Genomic DNA, 18,708 nt, shown 5'->3' on the forward strand with positions numbered 1-18,708 from the left:
AAGAAACCAGAACACGGGTCACCTCATGAGGCTACAGTGAGACTCCGTCAGTGCAAGGTCCCGGGAGCCACAAAGACAAGCTTCGTGGGATCTTTTTCTTAGTGTCTCAGTGAAGGGCGCTGGGGAACAGGCTCCTCATCCCCTCTGGGCAGCGCTGCCATGGTACAAAGCCCCTCCTGGGCTGCCCTGGGCGGCCCGAGGTCTCCATATGGACAGGAGCTTCCCAGAGTCCGAAGCCTCTGTGGAATGTGCTGGAGGCCACCGTGGGAGTTCTGACTGGCTCCAACTCTGGACGGCACATTTTGAAAAGGAATGAAACTATGGGTGGAGATTCTGGAAGACAGTTTGCAGAAGGGGTTTAATTACAACGTAGGAATCCCTGAAGGGACAAAACCACATTTGGCCCCATCGATGTCCAGAGTCCACATGGGTTTTACTAAACCTTAATGGTGTGGCCCTAGAAAAGCCCCTCCAAAATGAGGGGCTGAGCTCGCTCTTCGTACATGCACAGCGGCGACGTGCCTGTCAGGCGGGAAACTTGAGAGTGTGGTCAGGAGAGCTGAGCTTCAAGAGGAAGGCCTTAGTGAAGGGGAAAAGATAGTTCAGTTTGGAAGATGGCAACGATCTGGGGACGGATGGTGTGAACGGTGCCCAGCGCTGGGCGCGTGCTCGCTGCCCCTGTGCCACGCAGAGAAATGCGGCTCAAATGAACAATTTTATATTCTATTTTGCTGCAACTTTTTTAAGTAGAGAAAATATATCCAGGTAACAATAAGGATTGCAGAGGAATGTGCAAGATTACCCATGGTGTTTGGAACGTCCAACAAAGCAGGCTCCCCAAAAGGGGGGCATAGAAAAAAAGATACATTTTGTTTTGGAAGAATTTCATGTTCATTATTTCAAAAAATATTTTCTTTAAGATGGTATCATAGGAAGAACAGGTAAGAATTTTGTTTGGCATCTTTTCTCTTTTTCTTTCCTACACAATTTTCCTCTCTCAGTTTCAACTCATACTTGGGATAGCGCCATATCTTTTCAGGACTTCAGATTCTCGAGGATGTAATCAGGCCAAACTTTATGAGGAGTAATGTCATCTGATTGATTATCCCCCAGATGCTTGCTGAGTATTACGAACGCTTGCCCCCCGGGCTCACAACAAGGACACAGAGACAGCTCACCGTGTACCTGCTCCCCCAGGCCGGTCACGGGGCTCAAGCCAACGGCCACCTGAAAAATGGGCTCCTGGGGGCTCTTTCCAGAGACTGTAGCTGTGCTCTGGTTACCACCTGAGGGTGAGATCTGACTTTATCTTTGCAACGAAAAGTCACGCACTGCTGAGAGGCTGGAGCCCCAAACCCCTTGGGCCCGGGACTCAGTGACTTCCAGACGTGGGGGGGGGGATGGGGATGGAGCACAGGTCCCAGCTGAACACCCTGGAGGAGGGAGGGCCAGAGAGGAGTCCCTGAAATGAGATTTTAAGGGGTAGTCAGTGCCCTCCCATAGCACCCCTGGAAATGTGCATGGGGCAGAGCCAGACATGCCCCAGGGCACAACCACTGATCTTCCAGAAGGCCCTGCCTCAGAGGGCTGGTGGTGACTGTCGCTCCCAGGGCCATGTCTCTGCTCTGAAAGGATGAAGTGGAGTGTGGGCATGGGGAGGAGGGGCAGGAAAGAAGCTCCACAAGGATCGACAGCAGAGGTGCACCGGGATGGGGCTGTGATGCGCCCTCACCCTGGGGGCTGGTGTTTGGCGAGGGGGGCCTGGCTGGGGGCCCAAGGCTGTGACTCCAGCCTCTGGGGCTCCTGTTGGGGGCACAGAGCAGGGACTGAGTTCAGCTCTTGGTGGATAATGTGCCTTGTCCTTGAAATCACAGAGTCTTACAACTAAAAGAGTCTTACAAATGGTTTGCTTCAACCTCAGTCTTTGGGTTCTGAAAACAAAGGGTTTAAGAGATTTAAACCAAACTAGACCATCAGTCATTAACAATCCACACTAAGTGTCAGGGCATCTGACCGTACCTGGGGCCCGTTATTCTCCTGTGGTATTCATACAGTAATGGACTGTGTGTGTCAAGTTGTACACGTGTATGAATCTACTGTGTGACTGTGTATGCATATGTGCGCATTTGTCTATAAATGTGTGTGTGTGTGTGTGTGTGTGTGTGTGTGTGTTATGTGTGCTGTATACAAGCACATGTATACTTGTGTCTGTGTATCATGAGGTTAAGGATTCTCTGGCCCTGAAGACATGTTCTCCTGGCCCAGAACCTTGGCCCTGAGCGATTCATCCACGGGTGCCCATTTCCCACAGTCGGAGACAAACAGGGCAGGGTGAGGACTGTCTTCCTCCCCACGCCTTTGTGTTGTCCCCACCCCTGAGGGAGACCACAGGGTTCTGCAGGGCCTCTGGCTGCCTAGCGCCAGTGCTGATGGGGATCTTTCTGTCTTCCAAGAAGAGAAGGCCAGTCACCCTCGAGCGAGGCTGCTGCCAATTCCTGTGAATCATGTGATTCTGTGACCAGTCCTCACACGGGAAAGAGAAGCCTGGAATTTATTGCTGACAGTCCAGTGTGCTGAAAGTCAGCAACCTAAACCCTTCAGGGTCAGCCCTCCCTGGAGCTCGGGCAATGACCCTCTTGGATTTGGGGGCAATTTGATGTAATGCAAGTTTTTATTCCCTCCCATTTTTTTCCTAGACATATTTTAATGTAACTGAAATAATATAAAATGTACAATTTTATAACCTGCCTTTTCTTATTTTTACTTAATGTGTCATAATAGCAATAATTCAATGTTACGCAAAGCTCTTCAGAAAGCACAGTGGTAGCAGCTGTACCCTGGGACGGTGTGCTATGTCCGCATTCCGGCCCCTGAGACATTCAGTCATTCTTCCCTATTAGGAATAAAGATGCGATATACACTTTCATGAACTTTTTCCCTGTATTTTGGATTGGACATGAAACTTCTTTTTTTGTTGTTTTGTTTTGTTTTGTTTTGTTTTTTTGTTTTGTCTCATGACGATTAAAATCCAAGGAGAGAAGCACTTCTTGCTGAGGGGAAAAAATGCATTTGTAGTACTCACTCTGTTTGGTTTCCATTTTTCCCAGAAAGCATTATTATATAAAAAAACTGTTGACACACCTTCTAATCCTTTAAATACAGTTTTTGCTTCCTATAACAGATTTTATAATACCCCTCTGAGCAAAACAGAAAGATTATTCAATCATCCCAACATCATGAGAGATGAAAATGATTAGTTAATCATTATAATTATTGATAGTTTAGAGAACTTTCAGTTTCAAAACTCATTCTTGGTAATGCCACGCACATTTATAGGATTGGTTTCAAATCTGGTGAACCCCCATCATGTTGTATTTTATTATTATTATTTTTTTTTTTTTTTGTATGTATGTAAGCTGTAGGGTTTCCCGACATGTGGAAGTTAGTGACTCATTTAGTGACTCATCAGAATTCTCACTGAACTGACAACACCATGAACCAGTCTGTGGTGGTCTGTGTCCTTGTCTGCCTGATTGGAGGGGCCGAGTTCCGCTGCAGGATCCCCTCACTGGGGCTGCAGCCACACTAGGATTCTGGGTTCTTCTCTGCATGAGGCTCCCCTGCCTCCTGGCTCAGGTTCCCACTTCTCCAGCGTCCTCACAACCTCGTGCCCGAGAGCCAGCCATCCAGCCGGGACCTGCCCACCTTGGCCCTGGGAAACTACCGGGGGAACTTACCCGTCAACATAGGCTGTAAATAGAGAGGACCCCACTGAAGACCCTTCCATGGACAGGATACCCAGCCACGGGGCCACCACACAGAATGGGTTATCGTATGGAACGTTCTGATTTGTGGCTTTATCTGGTGACATCTAACTTATCCCTCATAAAATGGAAACAAGTGGACTTCAGGCTTGATTAGTTTTCATTCATCATTTTGGTAGGAATGCTGTTCTGAAAATAAGAAATAAAAATAAATTTTACTACTCTTTTGCCTCCAGAATCTGGAGCCTGAAGCTCTTTTCCAAGGGAGACGAGCTTCTCTTCTACTGCCTCTTAAACCCTGAGAAGCCCTACTGTGTCCCAGTGGCTCCCACACTTTGGGATTTTCATGGAGAAGTAAGATTTCATAAAGAACATGGGAGAACGACACTTTGTTTTCCCAAGTAAGACCACTCAGAAAAAGCAACAGCGGCCTGCTGTTGTCACCAACATTGCAAAACACATTTTTAAAACATCGTAATGCCATGAAGAAGAGAAAGAGCAGAGTTTTAAAAATGATCTTAGAATAATGGATATTTCTTTTTATTGAATAATTTAACCTAAAAAAAAAAATGGTCCAGTGATCCTTTTTTTCCTCCAGTTCACAAGACTAGTGACCAGATTGTTGTAGGCAGTGTGGCTCTCAATTCATTATTGTTTAGTTTGTGCAGAAGCTGTGTATAGAAATAGACGGCAAGCCGCACAGGCCCCTTCCCATGAAATATATCGTGGCCTGTGGACTCCATCCCCTGACACTACAAAACTCACCCGTGTTCCAGAAACAGGCAGGGCGTCGCTTTGGGAAGCACTGTGATTCTGGCTGCTTGGGAAACACGGTCACGGTTTCCTGACTCCAGGAAAGCTGGAATCAGACCATGGCCCTGTCATGAAACACTGGGGTCAGCGAGTCTCTGCTCCAGCAGACCCAGGGACGGAGATAGGAAGAGTAGGCTTTAACTCATAAATGTGCTGACACTTGAACGTGAACTTCCCATCCTGTCCAGCCTCCAGGTTACATGGAAACCTGGATTTCTCATCCACAGTAGCGGTATACACATTCGTTAAAACAGTATTTATGTTGCTTGCTAAGTTTTAAAAATTTCCTTAAGACAAGATGATCTCGAGTCAGGACACCTTAGGTGCCTGGCCCAGCCTTCATGAGCTTTTTGACAATTAGGACAGTGCATCTCTTTCTATAAAGCCTGGCCTTGTATTGAAAGCCAGGGGCTTAAAAAATCTTGTTTTGAAAGTTACAGACTGAACATGTGACTCTTTTTCTTACTGTCTCCCTTTTACTAATCCCAACACCTCCAAAGGCAATGGATACCTGTGGCTGCATCAAGAGCGGGTTGCATACAAGAAAGTCAACAGATAATGAAAGTTATCCTTTCATCCTGGCCACCTGAGTGACACCTGAGTGGGAGGACAAGGCATGTCCAGCCCTCTGGCCCTGTCACGTGAGTGTGGCCAGCCAGCTGGGATCTTCAGCTCCGCCTGTCTTTGATCCTAAACTCCGAGCAAACAGAGGAGGAACAGGCTGTGTACCTTCCCTGCAGCAGTATATTTCCTGGCTGGCCCCTGCTGATGCTTGTGTACTATGTACACTGTCCCATGGTGCCTGGAGGAGGGGACTGGGGGGTCGCATTTCACCTGTGTTCAACCCAAGCCCTGTGCTCCTGGGGCCGGCTCCCCTCCCGTATAGGTGATCACTGGCACCTACCCTTGAGCATTCTAGTAACACCAGCTGGAACAGCCAGGGTCACATTTGTGCCCAGACTTCTTGGATTCCTCTGAGCTCACTGAGCACTCCACTATGCAAATTACAGGACAGCAGCTGAGAATAGTTCCCTTTGCAACAGGAGTGCACAAAAGTCAGATAGAAGAGAGTCGGGTGTGGGAAAGGAGTTCCCCAGCCAGGACGCAGACACCCAAGGCTAAACACACATGGCTGATAAGACAAAAATGTCTTAAACCATTAGAGAGACTGTAACATTTTCTTTTTATGTTTGTCAACCTTCATCCTGTTAGCAGCTAAGAAGGCCTTGAACTTAAGATGATTCAACTGGAATTAGAGGAATGGCCTAAGGAGAAGCTATAACCTTTATTTCCCACATTCCAGCAACCCTATTCATTTCCTTTCACTTTCTGGGAAATAATGAGTCCCTTTCAGCTTCAGCCATGACTCTAACTCTGCCGTTCGGTGTAATTACTATCCATACTATCGAGAACTATCATATTCCTTTATTTTTCTTAAAATAAATCCGACTTGGAACCACTCATGCAAAATCTAGCCTCTTTCATTCTTTAAGAAGTCTCTTCTCCTTCCCATGGCTGTGCAAGTGTCCTGGGGTCTTAGTAGCAGTCTGTGTTTGCTAGTCTTGGTCATTTCAAATACATGACCTGCACCCCTCCTTGCCAAAGGCTGTGCTGGGAATCTTCCAGAGCCCACCGGCCACACATGGGCATAGGCATAAGTGAAGCAGGCCGTTCCCCTCTCCCTGTGTTAGGGACACACTTTCCCCCCTCTTCCTCCCACTCCACTAGGCAAAGGACTAATTCCTGCATGCAATGACCTTATGTGAGGTTTTCAGATTGGGCCCTAGGATTAGGAAATCTTCTTCTCTCTCTTTAAAGCTTGGTTTTCAGGGGCCTCCTGGACTCAGGAATTCTAATTGGGATGTCAAGTGCCGAACAATGACTCTCTCCTCTTGCATTCCTATTGTTAAAATTCTGATCATTTATGAGATAAGGATGTCCCTGGCCACAGAAGGTACATGTTCCTAGAAAAGAAATACAAATAAGAAATGAACACTGACATTTCAAAAAATCTCACTCCCCTCACATCACATATGACACAGGCCTGCGGGTGGCTACAGAGCTCCCTCAGCATCAGATATAGTCTCCCCACAGCCCTGCCACCCTGCCCTAGGACCTGCTCTAGAAGAAATAACTCAAGCATGGGGATCTTCTGCTGGGGAAGAGGTTGGTTGTTCCTACAGGGAGAAGAGAGGATCTTCCCAGAAGTCAGTGCACAGTCATAGAGCCCAGGAAGAACTTCCCAGAAATGTTTAAATGGACATAGTGGCAAAGGGTTAGGGACTGTACCTAGGGTAATGACCTTGTGGGGGCCAGGGGAAGGGGTGCAGCCTCTTGGTTATTGTCCCATCCCCAGGAACACAACATGGGAATGTGTGGCATCGTTGCTCATGAGCCAGGTAAACTGGATTGGTTAATTGTCCCATTTGATAATTACACATTCACATACTCTGTATATTTACAACAAACCACATAGAGTGTGAATAGGTCAGGATCTAGAAACTGAAAGTTTAAGGCAACTGTTCACTCATGCTTGCTGGCAAGTCCAGTTTGCCAGGACCAACTGGAGAGTGAATCCGCTAGATATCTACAAAGTCATTTTGGGCTTGCATATCATGTTTCTGAGATACAAGAGAAAAGGGGGAAGAACACCAGCTTTCCAGATGGATCACCCATGAGCAAGGTTCTCCAAGGCAACGCCTGGACTCAGCAGAGCATTTTGTCCAAAAATCTGCCCAGAGACGACCAATTTCAGAACATCGTACACAGTGAGGCACTCAACAAGCAGGGAAACTCAGGGCATAAAGCCATGATGATGGAAGCTGGTTTGGTTGAGAGACTCCAAGGACCTTAGTCCTTGACTCTCCATCCAACCTTGAGCCCAGAGCACCCATGAGGCAGTGTGTTGGAATGGCTTCAGCTGGGTATCTGTGGTCTCGTGTTCAAATTCCTCTGTCCATCTCGGCCGGGTCCTACAACCCCAAGGGGCTCAGCCCTCTCCAGACCTGAAGGGCTTGCTGTCTGTCCTATTATGTCTGGATTGTCTGATATTCTAAAACCATCACTGATACATCGTAAGACATGATCAAACAAGGGTGATTTGATGATAAGAGCTCTTTTAAATTCCAGGACATCATTGAGAATAATAATAGTAGCTTCATGCTAGGGACTATATACTACCCACTATATAACTTATCCTCTATAATTCTTACCATACCCCCTTAGAAATGGGCATTTTCAATCCCCTTTGACATGTGAGACTATAGACCCTACAAGGTGAAAGTGTCTTGCCCAAGTTACATGACTGTTGAGTGGCAGTATCAACATTTGAACCAAAAACGATGTTGTCTTAAAATCAGTGGCCTGAATTAGTAAATATTTCTCTGTGTACCTGTGTCTTGCCAGCCAAGCATCATGTTCATCACTCACCTGATACCTGAATGGTCTAAATAAATATTTATTCAATGAATGAACACTATCTCCCCTGCAGACCTAAGGAACGGAGGCATAATGCTGGAATGACAGATCATTTACATTTTCTTGTATTTCATTGAACTATTAGGGCCAGTCGTCTCTGGGCCGTGGAATCCAGCCAACTCTGTAGCTCCTACAAAAGTGGGGATGCCTTGTTGCATTGCAGAAGTACTTTGTGTCAAAACTTCTGTAAGATTTCCTTTTTCCTTCTTTAATACTTTTCAGGCTAGACTCATCAACTCAAGCTGTTACAAATCTGAAAAATTCTGAATTAAGTAGAAAACATGTTTTTCAAGGGGGAAAATGTTTTTCAAGAGGGAAAAACTAACTCTAGCCTCAAATGGAAATTTTTTGCCCAAAATATTACTTTCTCTTAAAAACATGGCTAGCTTGGGGTGCCTGGGTGGCTCAGTCATTGGGTGTCTGATTTAGCTCGGGTCAGGATCCCAGGATCCTGGGATCGAGCCCCAAATCAGGCTCCCTGCTTGGCGGGGAGCCTACTTCTCCCGCTCCCATTCCCACTGCTTGTGTTCCCTCTCTCGCTGTGTCTTTCTCTGTCAAATAATAAATTCTTTTAAAAAATAATAATATAAATAAATAAACAAATAAATAAAAATAAAAATACGGCTAGCTTAGTTTTAATGTCATCCATGGATTATTGGTGATGTTCTAGAAAGGTTTTTGAATGTGTCTATTACCCACTCAGAACAGAACTGCTGAAGCACTAGGGAGCATAAATGAGATGGTCAGATGGAGAAAGCTGATGGCAGTGGGAAGGCTCAGCAGTGGCCCTTCAGGGCTGTTTCAGTGTGAGGAGAAAGCCCTATCCACATGCCCCAGGCAGGAGGGAGCAGCAGGGCCTGTCCCTCAGACCCCATGTCAGGGAGAAAAGATTTGATCTTCCTCCCACAGTTGAGTCATTATTAATCAAATTAAAAGTACAAATGCATTTCTGCCCCTTACTCTACCCGACCCCCCCCCAACCCCGGCCAAACAGAAGCCCTGAGTAATGTTGGCTTGCCCTGATACTAGGAGTCAGTTCAGTCAAATATACTCTCAGTTTCAATTCTGCTGAAAATGCTACCACATTCCCCAAAGAGTGACAATGCTTCCGGTTTGTGTTCCTTAAATTTTTAATGATATCAATTAATATTTCTATATCTTGTATGTTTTCCTCCATTTAAGATATTTTCACAAACTGTCATTTAAATCCTGACATTCAATGTAAATTAAAGTAATCATCATTGAAGTAAAAGGTGAGTAAGACAGATTTCTTTTAAATCTGAAGAAAAGCACATTGGATACTGAGGCCCATGATAACCCATAATGCAGAGTGGGGAGGAAAAAGCAGTTTCTATGTCCCGCCTTTTTTCTTTTTATTAAGCCAGATTTCTCTGTAAATAACACGTTTCTGTCAGTTTTGAGAAAGGCATAAGAGGGTAAAAAGAAACTGCCCAGAGAGTCACCACAGGAACATTACAAAATGCCACACCTCCCCTGGACACCCTCCTGTCCGTCCCGTTCCTTGAAAGCGCTTGAGCCTTGCCCAGCACATTCGCTCTTTGGAGATTTCCAGTCCTCTCCAGATTTTTCCATAACCCGGAGGCATCCCATCCTGAAACCACGATAACACTTTTCCCCGTGGGCTCTACTTCCTCCAGCTGCCCCATCTTCGCTTGGAATAAACAGGAACTACTGAGACTAGATTATCCTGTTCTCAGCCCGCGGGGAGATTTTAACCAGACTCTAGGACTAGAGGATCGGCAGGGTCACGCTGGAAACCCACTTGGGGCTCCCTGTGGGCCTCTTTTCGTGAACCACCTGCCAACACATAAATTCCTGCCGATGAGTTGATCCGGGTCCCTAGGGAGGGACCGGACTCCCTTCTCAGTCCGGTCTCTGGTCCCCCGGCTCGCCTCCCCCAGCTCCCCCAGGCAGGCTTGCCCAGCTTGTCCCAGCTTCGCGGAGCTCCGGGGCGCAGAGGCCCCGCCCACAGGCTGACTCAGCCTCTCGCAGCCTGAGCAGGCGTTGGGGGCGGGGCTGACCTGGCCGGATCCCGGCCCTAAAAGCTTGGCTTCACCCCACTGCCCGGCCTTCTGGAACTCAGGACACGCATCTGTGATCGAGACTGCGCAGCTGCACTGGCTCGCGCCGCTGGCCACAGGTGGTCTTCTCGTGCCGAACCTGAGCAGGGGGCCACCCGCGGGGCTGCCTGCCTTGGCAGTGAGGGTTCGGGGCTTCCAGGAGGCGCTGACCATGGATTTGACCCTTCCGGACAGGGCAGCCTGATTCCCTTGACGCCTCGCTGTCAGGGCCCGCCCCTCCCTGCGCTGAGACGCAAGTTCCCTGGAAGTGGCAGGCGGGTCACAGGGCGGCAGGCCCCTTCCCATCCCACACCCGCAGCCTTCCTCCGCAGCCCCGTGGAAGCCCTTGGGAGGATGGAGTCCGTGTTTGTACTCCACCTTGGTGGCCTTACATCTCAGAAGGAAGGAGGATGGCTTTTTAGATTGGTTTGGTCTAATCAGAAACTCATTTCTTTTCTTCCTAGGTTTTGAAACATGCATCCTTCTCTCTTCCTGGCTGCGCTTTGCCTGGGAATAGTCTCAGCTGCTCCAAAACTCGATCAGAGCTTAGATGTGCGCTGGTCCCAGTGGAAGGCGGCACACGGGAAACTGTATGACGAGGTTGGTAACATCTGAGCTGTCCACTGAGACCCCAGGGAATGTTCTATACTGGTGGGAGTTCACAGCGGGGAGTAGCTTCTGGAGGCCACTGGTACCCAGGCAGGAAGCAGGGCACCATGCGTCACAGGATGGGGACAGATGTCCTGCTGTGTGGTTGCTGGAGAGCAGCTCCAGGAGCATCAGCCCAGCCCCTGTCAAGGTCTCTGCTCCCCTCTGTGAGCACATCCACTTGGTGCAGGTGAGCTGGTTTTAAATATAAATAAAGATGATAGTTTATTTGTTTTTCTGCAGAATGAAGAAGGATGGAGGAGAGCAGTGTGGGAGAAGAATCTGAAAGTGATTGAACAGCACAACCAGGAGTACAGCCAAGGGAAACACAGCTTCGAGATGGCAATGAATGCCTTTGGTGACCTGGTGAGTATGGCCTGGGCTGCTGAACGTTTCATTTGTCCCCTCCTCGGTGCTTTGCCAAAAAATCTGCTGCTTGTCAACATTCTACTTCCTTTTTCTTGAAGACCAATGAAGAATTCAAGCAGGTGATGAATGGCCTTAAAAGCCAGAAGCGCAAGGAGGGGAACTTGTTCCAAGCACCTCCCTTTGCTGAGACCCCCTCATCTGTGGACTGGAGAAAGAAAGGCTACGTGACCCCCGTGAAGAATCAGGTGGGACAGTACTCTGCAGGTCACCCTCAGGAGGAAGGTGAAAGGAATCGGTGTCCTAGCTGTGGTCAGCTGAGAAAAGTGTGCAGCTCATGATGTTTTAAAAGAGTTTCTGGATCGGTGGGCTGCTGTCAAATCTTGATATTTGTTTTGTAGACTGAGAATTTTTTTATTTGGTTTCAGGGTCTGTGTGGTTCTTGTTGGGCTTTTAGCGCAACTGGAGCCCTCGAAGGACAGATGTTCCGGAAAACCGGCAGGCTGGTGTCACTGAGCGAGCAGAACCTGGTGGACTGCTCTCAGGCGGAAGGCAACGAGGGCTGCAACGGTGGCCTGATGGATTACGCCTTTCAGTATGTGAAGGACAACGGAGGCCTGGACTCGGAGGAATCTTACCCGTACTGTGCACAGGTAAGTAGTGCTCCTTACCTGTCATTCCAGCTCTGCTTTTTTTTTTTTTTTTTGGTTATAGCACAACTTCTATATTTCAAATGGACAAAAAATTAGTATCGTTTACAGTATCTTAAGATAAATTGCCTTTGAATGGGAGCTTCCTTTCCAGTACTTTGAGGTCTACAAGATGTATCTAGAAAATGTACTACTGTGGAAAATGACTGCTTAAATCGAATGGGGGAGGGGGGGAGGGCCTGTGGTTTCTCTTTTTGATTAATTGCTGTAACACTGTCCTTCAGGCGGCTGAGGGAGTTTCATGTTTTCTTTAGACATCATCAGGCGCCGGAGCTCTTGCAGGACAACTTTGATGCTATATGAATTCTGCCATTTTGCTAGCACTGATATGGCTCTTGGGTCCACCACTCCATTAGAACTATTAACTCCATTCATATTAATTTTTGTTACAAATCTTACAAAGCTGGGTGCTTCTGGGTATTTAGGTCCACATTCTATTTTAAGGCTGTATATTCGGTTTTCATAAATTGTCTGAGCCCGTGGTGGCTGCCATCTTGCGTCACTGTCGCTCCTCCAGCTCTGCTTTTTAGCATTGAACACATTCAGAGAAAACAGATATCACATTTCATACTCACCGTTTATGTTGTAGACTCTACAGCAGCAAAGTGTCAGAACTGTCATTAAACTATATTAGCCAGGGGCGCCTGGCTGGCTCAGTCGTTAAAGTGTCTGCCTTTGGCTCAGGTCATGATCCCAGGGTCCTGGGCTCGGCAGGAAGCCTGCTTCTCCCTCTCCCACTCCCCCTGCTTGTGTTCCCTCTCTCGCTGTCTCTCTCTCTGTCAAATAAATAAATAAAATCCTAAATATATATATACACACACATATATATACGTGTATATATACATATACGTATATATATGTATATATATTTTTTACGATTTTATATATATATACATATATATACACACACATATATATATACATATATATACATATATATATATATATTTTTTTTTCTGTGCCTTGATGGTGACCATGCAACTCTTCCTATTTCTGTGTTATGGGGCCATTTGATACAATTCTATATATAGTACAGATTTCTCCAAAATGAAAAGCTTCTTATGGACAGGTAGACTGAGAGTGTCTCATGAAGTACACACTGACTAATGTTTCAATTTCAAAACAGCCAATAGCGTTTCGGCTCCTAGGATACTTCCTAACAAACTTGACTTGGGAAACATTGAGCTACAAAGTGTCTTGAACTCATGTTCCCCAGGAGGTGGATGGTAGTGATCAAGTCTCTTCCCCTGTCCCTTTGAAAGGATGAATCCTGCAAATACAAGCCTGAGCAATCCGCCGCCAATGACACCGGCTTCATGGACATCCATCCGGAGGAGGAGTCCCTTAAACTGGCAGTGGCCACTGTGGGGCCCATCTCTGCTGCGATCGATGCAAGCCTGGGTACCTTCCAGTTCTATCATAAGGGTAAGCATCTGTTCATGTAGAAATTTAGGCAGAAAAATGGGAAAACCACCATTACATACCATAACATTGACTCTGGTATGTAGAAGTCAATGTGGAATTTTGGAGGGTGGGGATTTAACAGAGCTGTGTTTTTCTGCACATGTAATTTTTGTGCCCATTGTTTCCATCTGCCATGACTTGACCCATATCCCCGTGGCTTCACATACATCATAAATATATTTAAATGGCTACATAATTCAACTGGTCTACCTTAATTTACTTTCATTTTTTTCTAACTGTTAGACCTTGAAACATTCCAAAGAATTTTACTACTGTTATTGAAACTGGCAAGAACCCCTCAGCTCAAGTAATTTTGTGCTCTGGGCTGTGTTTCCTTAAGCTGATGTGCTCAAAGTCGAACCACAAGGTGTCGATGAGTGCTCGTCTATGTTTCTTGACAAAGTGTTTACGAAAGAGACTGTGCCAATTTGTCTTTCTACTGGTATTAGATGAAGGCCTAAATCCCTAGCCTAGCTAAAAGTAAATCAATAAATCATTCTGATTTTTAAATCTTACCTGGGGTTATGTCATTTAACTGAACTTTGAAATGCCTCCTGTTGGTTGTGGTGGATAGGCTGGGTTACTGTCACACGTTCCCGGAGAGCGTCACCCCAGCCCTGAATCTCTCTTCTCCAGGCATTTATTACGATCCAGATTGCAGCAGTGAAGACTTGGATCACGGTATTCTGGTGGTGGGCTACGGCTCTCAAGGAGAAGACTCAGAGAAGCAAAAATATTGGATTGTCAAGAACAGGTATAAAAAGCCAAAAATAGGGGCGGCCAGCTGGCTCAGTTGGTAGAGCATGTCTCTCTTGATCTCGAGGCCATGAGTTCAATTCCCACGTCGGGGGTAGTGTTTACTTAATAAAAAAAATTGTTTTAAAAATATAATGAATAGGGGCACCTGGGTGGCTCAGTGGGTTAAAGCCTCTGCCTTCGGCTCAGGTCATGATCCCAGGATCCTGGGATCAAGCCCCGCATCCGGCTCTCTGCTCGGCAGGGAGCCTGCTTCCCCCTCTCTCTCTGCCTGCCTCTCTGCCTACTTCTAATCTCTGTCTGTCAAATAAATAAATAAAATCTTTTTAAAAAAATATATAATGAATATACTATACATTTCTGTAAAAGAAAAAGACAAAACTAAGTGATCTATAATGGAATAAGAAATAGACTTTTTTTAAAAAACCAAAAATACTTATCTTTAAAGTTGAAAAGGAAATCCTTTTTGGAATCAGTGTTTGGAGGCCGGTCCCCCAACCCTTGAACACACTTCTGAAATCCCAGAAGTGTTTATCCCATGTAGGGGGAACACAGGCATATTCATGAGACAACCACAGTGAGGTACTGTCTCAAGCTGGGGGGTCCTGTTAAAGTTTTGGTACCCTTGCATTTCTAAATTGAAAATTTTTTAAAATTTCTCTTTTTTCGTTGTTTAATTTTTTAAAAAAGATTGTATTTATTTATTTGACAGAGAGATAGAGAGCACAAGTAGGCAGAGAGGCAGGCAGAGGGAGAGGGAGAAGCAGACTCTCTGCTGTGCAAGGAGCCCAATGCCGGGCTCAATCCCAGGACCCTGGATCATGACCTGAGCTGAAGGCAGACACTTAACTGACTGAGCCACCCAGGTGCCCCCTTTATTTTAATTTCTAAACACATCTGACCCCAAGCATTTTGGGGTCTCTCACTTTGTAGTCTATGGGAAAGGTTCTATGAAAGTCTATGAAAGGTTCGGGAGTAGAATTCTGAGCTGGGTTAGAACTCAAACAGGGACAGGAATGGCCTCTTGGATTCTTCCTGAATCTGTCCTGGCCCTGTCCTGCCCTGCTCAGTGTCGTGTGTGATGGCTCATGAAGGGAAATGTGTTTGTTCCTCTGGAATAATTGGCAAACGCTGTCCTCTTCCAGCTGGGGCACAGACTGGGGCACGCAGGGCTACATTCTGATGGCCAAGGACCGGGACAACCACTGTGGAATCGCCACCGCAGCCAGCTTTCCTATTGTGTGAGATGAGAGCATGAAGAAGACCTCGTCTGGGGACTGAACACGCAGAAGAGGAATTTTCTCTTACAAGTGATCACACCTCATTGTGTGGAATGAAACACTCAAGCCACTGGAGATCTAACCTGTGATCTGATTTTGTGATTTCTTCAATTGCTGCTTTGGACAGCTTTGTGTGGTTGACTTGTTTAATAGATTTTGAATTTTTATATCTCGTACTGATATGTAAAGTTATACCTTTTAAAATAAAACCACTTCAAAGTAGAAGTGGGGGAAGTTTTTAATATAATTAACTTATAGACTCAGGCTGTTAAATAACAAAAAAACAAATAAATTACAAAGATCTAATTGGTTTAATAAAGGATTCATGAATCAGGCAGCTTCCCATATATCTAGCAAGTAGAGAAGAACTCCAAGAGCTACCAAAAAAGAAAGGCTTGTACAGGTAGAGAGGGAGGAGAAAAAGGAAAGTATTAGCAAAGAATCTGTTAGCAAAGTCGTTGTCCTTCAGGGACCAGAAAGGGTCCCTCAGTATGTGTCCTGGTGCAGACCAGCATGTTCCCATTATCACCTGGTAATGGTCATATTGTAGCAGGGAAGAGGTTGAAACTGCAGTTAACTTAGGTGTTAAGTCTTGGTTTATTAACTTGGGACCTTTACCTAAGAGATGCCATGTTGAGCCCATGGTTTTATTTTTGACAGGGCTCTAAAGACATAACCGCATGTGCCAGTGGTCCATTATGAGAATACTGGGTGGCCTCTGGTTCTTGTAGTTGCGACTACGCACATCTTATGACAGCTGCCCTTTGGCTGTGTCTGACCCAACCCTGGAATGAAGCAAAATGGGACCAATGATCGATAGAGACAAAGGTACATTATCTTAACAAGGAAAAGACTTCGCATTTTCAAACAGTGAACACGCACACATAGGATTTCAATAGTAGAGAAATGCATTAGAGATCAAGGTCATTGGACCCCAGATAGCTATAACCCAGGGGAGCTACAAAACGGATGGCCCAGAGCCTGCTGCGAATGCCTCTTCCCCACTTGCTAGTGTGGGCAGATAAGGAAGGACCAGACACAGAGTCTTGGGCCCAAAGGGCTGAGGGGTTAGCCCCCAGACATGAGTCCAGGCTTCAGCAACAGAGCTGGGGCCTCGGAGGTAGCAGACCGGTGAGGGCATCCAGAGTGCCCAGCTCTCTGATCGGACACTATCCTGGAGTTTGCTTTGAAGTCCCTAGGTAGAAGTCATTAACATTGTAGTTACAATCAGCCAACAGGGTTTAAATAAAGATTTCTCTCAATAATGTGGGCAGGCATGTGGGGGTAGGAAGTTCTCCTCCACCCTCCTGGGATCTCTGGCCTGGACCAAGAGTTAAACAGAAACAAGGTAGATTCACAGATAAAAAGCATACAAGTTTTATTGGGTTTTTATATGCACCTGGAAGCCTTCATGAGCGAAGGAAGCCCCCAAAGAGGTGACCAGAGCCAGAAGAGACTAGACCTTCCAGACAAGAATCGACCATTTGTAGAGAAATGACAAGACAAAGGGCAGTAAGTTTTGGGGAAGGACGAGGAGACCCCTGTGGGGGCAGGAGGCAGAAGGAGTGGAAGATGAGGTTTGCGTGGGAAGTGGTTTGCACAGATGGTGGTTGGGTGTGGACTCCCAGACTCTGGTGATCAGAATGTTCTCTTACTGTCTCCTTTCTCAGGGGAGAGAACCCCTTTCTCGTGGGAAATGCTATCACCTGCTTTCGGAAGGAGGTTGTCAGAGAGCCCTTTCTGCTTCCCTCCTCTACTTCTCAAGTGCCCTCAGCTGAAAATAACCCGTACGCCCACGTGGTACATTCTGGGGGAGTGTGTCCTGAACCCTTCCAGCCTCACCGATCAGTTGGCTGTCTTAGGAGCAAACCTGGGGTTTCTGGGGGAAGAAGGACCTCTGCCTCAAGGCTGTGGCGTGGGGTGTGGGTCTGTGGGTCTGTGAGGTTGTGTGGCTGAGGGGGCTTGAATCCTATTTGCTCTGTGTCTCTGGAGAATTCAGACTGATGCACAGACCATCTCAGAGACCCGCCCACCAACTCCCACTTTCCTGCATATCTTTCTCATGCCTGTTGCCCTTCTTTGGGGAAAAAGAAATCACGTAATTAGATTTCGCTACATTTTTAGTTTCATTTCCGTTTAGAATGAGAGCTTTCTTTCTTTCTTTTTTTTAAAGATTTTACTTATTTATTTGACAGACAGAGATCACAAGTAGGCAGAGAGGCAGGCAGAGAGAGGGGAAGGGAAGCAGGCTCCCTGCTGAGCAGAGAGCCCCATGTCGGGCTCAATCCCAGGACCCTGGGATCATCACCTGAGCCAAAGGCAGAGGCTTTAACCCACTGAGCCACCCAGGTGCCCCCAGAATGAGAGCTTTCTAATTTGGTTTCAGGGTCAGTGTGCTTCTGTCTGGGTTTTTAGTGTAGTCGGTGCCCTCAAAGGACACAGGTTCCGGAAAACAGGCAAACTTGTGTCACTGAGCGAGCAGAACCTGCTGGACTGTTCTTGGTCTCAAGGCAGTGAGGGCTGCCGCGGTGGCCTGATGAATTACACCTTCCAGCATGTTCTGAACAATGGAGGCCTGGACTCAGAGGAATCCTATCCATATTGTCCAGGGGTAAGTGGAGCTCCTCACGTGCCATCAGTCCAGCTCTGCTCCCAGAGTCACATGCTTTTGAAGAACACAGATGCCGTATTTAACATTTGCAATTTAAATGGTGGACCCTAGAGCTGCAAACTGTCAGAACTGTCATTAACCCAGACGAGCCAAGAATAGTTCTCTGCCTCGGTGGTGACCACACGGCTGTTTTTATTTCTATGTTACAGGGAGACATGCATAACATTCCATACAGAGTACAAATTTCTCTGGATTGAACCAGTTCTTAAGGACACGTAGACCCTGAATAATTCATTGAACACATACAAGGTAGTTTTTCAATTTCAAAACAACCAACAGCATTTCAGCTCCTGGGATGCTTTACAACAAACGTGGCTTGGAAATCACTTACCTGTAAGCTGTCTTGAACTCGTGCTCCCCAGGAGGTGGGTGGTAGTGATCACGTCTCTTCCCCTTTCCCTCTGAAAGGTCGGACCCTGCACATACAGACCCGAGCGTCCTGCTGCCAGCGGCACGGGTCCGGTGCTCCTGTCTCAGCAGGGGAGTCCCTTGTGCTGGTGGGGGCAGCTGTGGGGACCGTCTCTGCTGCTCTCCGTGCGAGCCTGGACACCTTCCGGTTCTATAAAGAGGGTAAGCCTCTGTCTATGGAGAAATGTAGTACAAAAATCGGAAAACCACCCTAAGATACAGCAGGAGTGACACTTTGGTAAGCAGAATTCAATGTAGAATTTGGGGTGT

The 18,708-nt window shown here is 46.6% G+C and overlaps 2 protein-coding genes across 3 annotated transcripts; one reads left to right on the forward strand and one right to left on the reverse strand.

Annotated features, from left to right (window-relative positions):
• The first annotated feature begins 9,626 nt into the window (after window positions 1–9,626).
• Window positions 9,627–15,741, forward strand: LOC308352786 (procathepsin L-like). 2 transcript variants are annotated; one of them, XM_080819160.1, is made up of 8 exons: window positions 9,627–10,215; window positions 10,600–10,735; window positions 11,027–11,149; window positions 11,251–11,397; window positions 11,578–11,802; window positions 13,122–13,284; window positions 13,960–14,077; window positions 15,225–15,741. In XM_080819160.1, the coding sequence occupies exons 2-8, from the start codon at window positions 10,610–10,612 to the stop codon at window positions 15,322–15,324; spliced, it is 1,002 nt and encodes a 333-aa protein (XP_080675286.1). In that variant the 5' UTR covers window positions 9,627–10,215; window positions 10,600–10,609; the 3' UTR covers window positions 15,325–15,741. The 2 variants fall into 2 exon arrangements, with proteins under 2 accessions (XP_080675286.1, XP_080675287.1); XM_080819161.1 differs by having other exon boundaries at window positions 10,176–10,410.
• Window positions 12,058–12,836, reverse strand: LOC308352945 (ubiquitin-conjugating enzyme E2 variant 1-like; the record flags this gene model as incomplete). Its single annotated transcript, XM_080819484.1, has 2 exons — window positions 12,058–12,378; window positions 12,822–12,836. The coding sequence occupies 2 exons, from the start codon at window positions 12,834–12,836 to the stop codon at window positions 12,058–12,060; spliced, it is 336 nt and encodes a 111-aa protein (XP_080675610.1).
• Window positions 15,742–18,708: the final 2,967 nt, after the last annotated feature.

This window comes from Martes martes (assembly GCF_963455335.1).
Source record: "Martes martes genome assembly, chromosome: 12".
In the NCBI taxonomy this organism is placed as follows: Eukaryota; Metazoa; Chordata; class Mammalia; order Carnivora; family Mustelidae; genus Martes; species Martes martes.

Coding starts and splice junctions, on each gene's coding strand:
- LOC308352786 (XM_080819160.1), top strand. CDS start 10,610: ATGCATCCTTCTCTCTTCCTGGCTGCGCTTTGCCTGGGAATAGTCTCA. Junction 11,150..11,250: donor TGAATGCCTTTGGTGACCTG/GTGAGTATGGCC, acceptor TTTTTCTTGAAG/ACCAATGAAGAATTCAAGCA. Junction 14,078..15,224: donor TATTGGATTGTCAAGAACAG/GTATAAAAAGCC, acceptor GTCCTCTTCCAG/CTGGGGCACAGACTGGGGCA.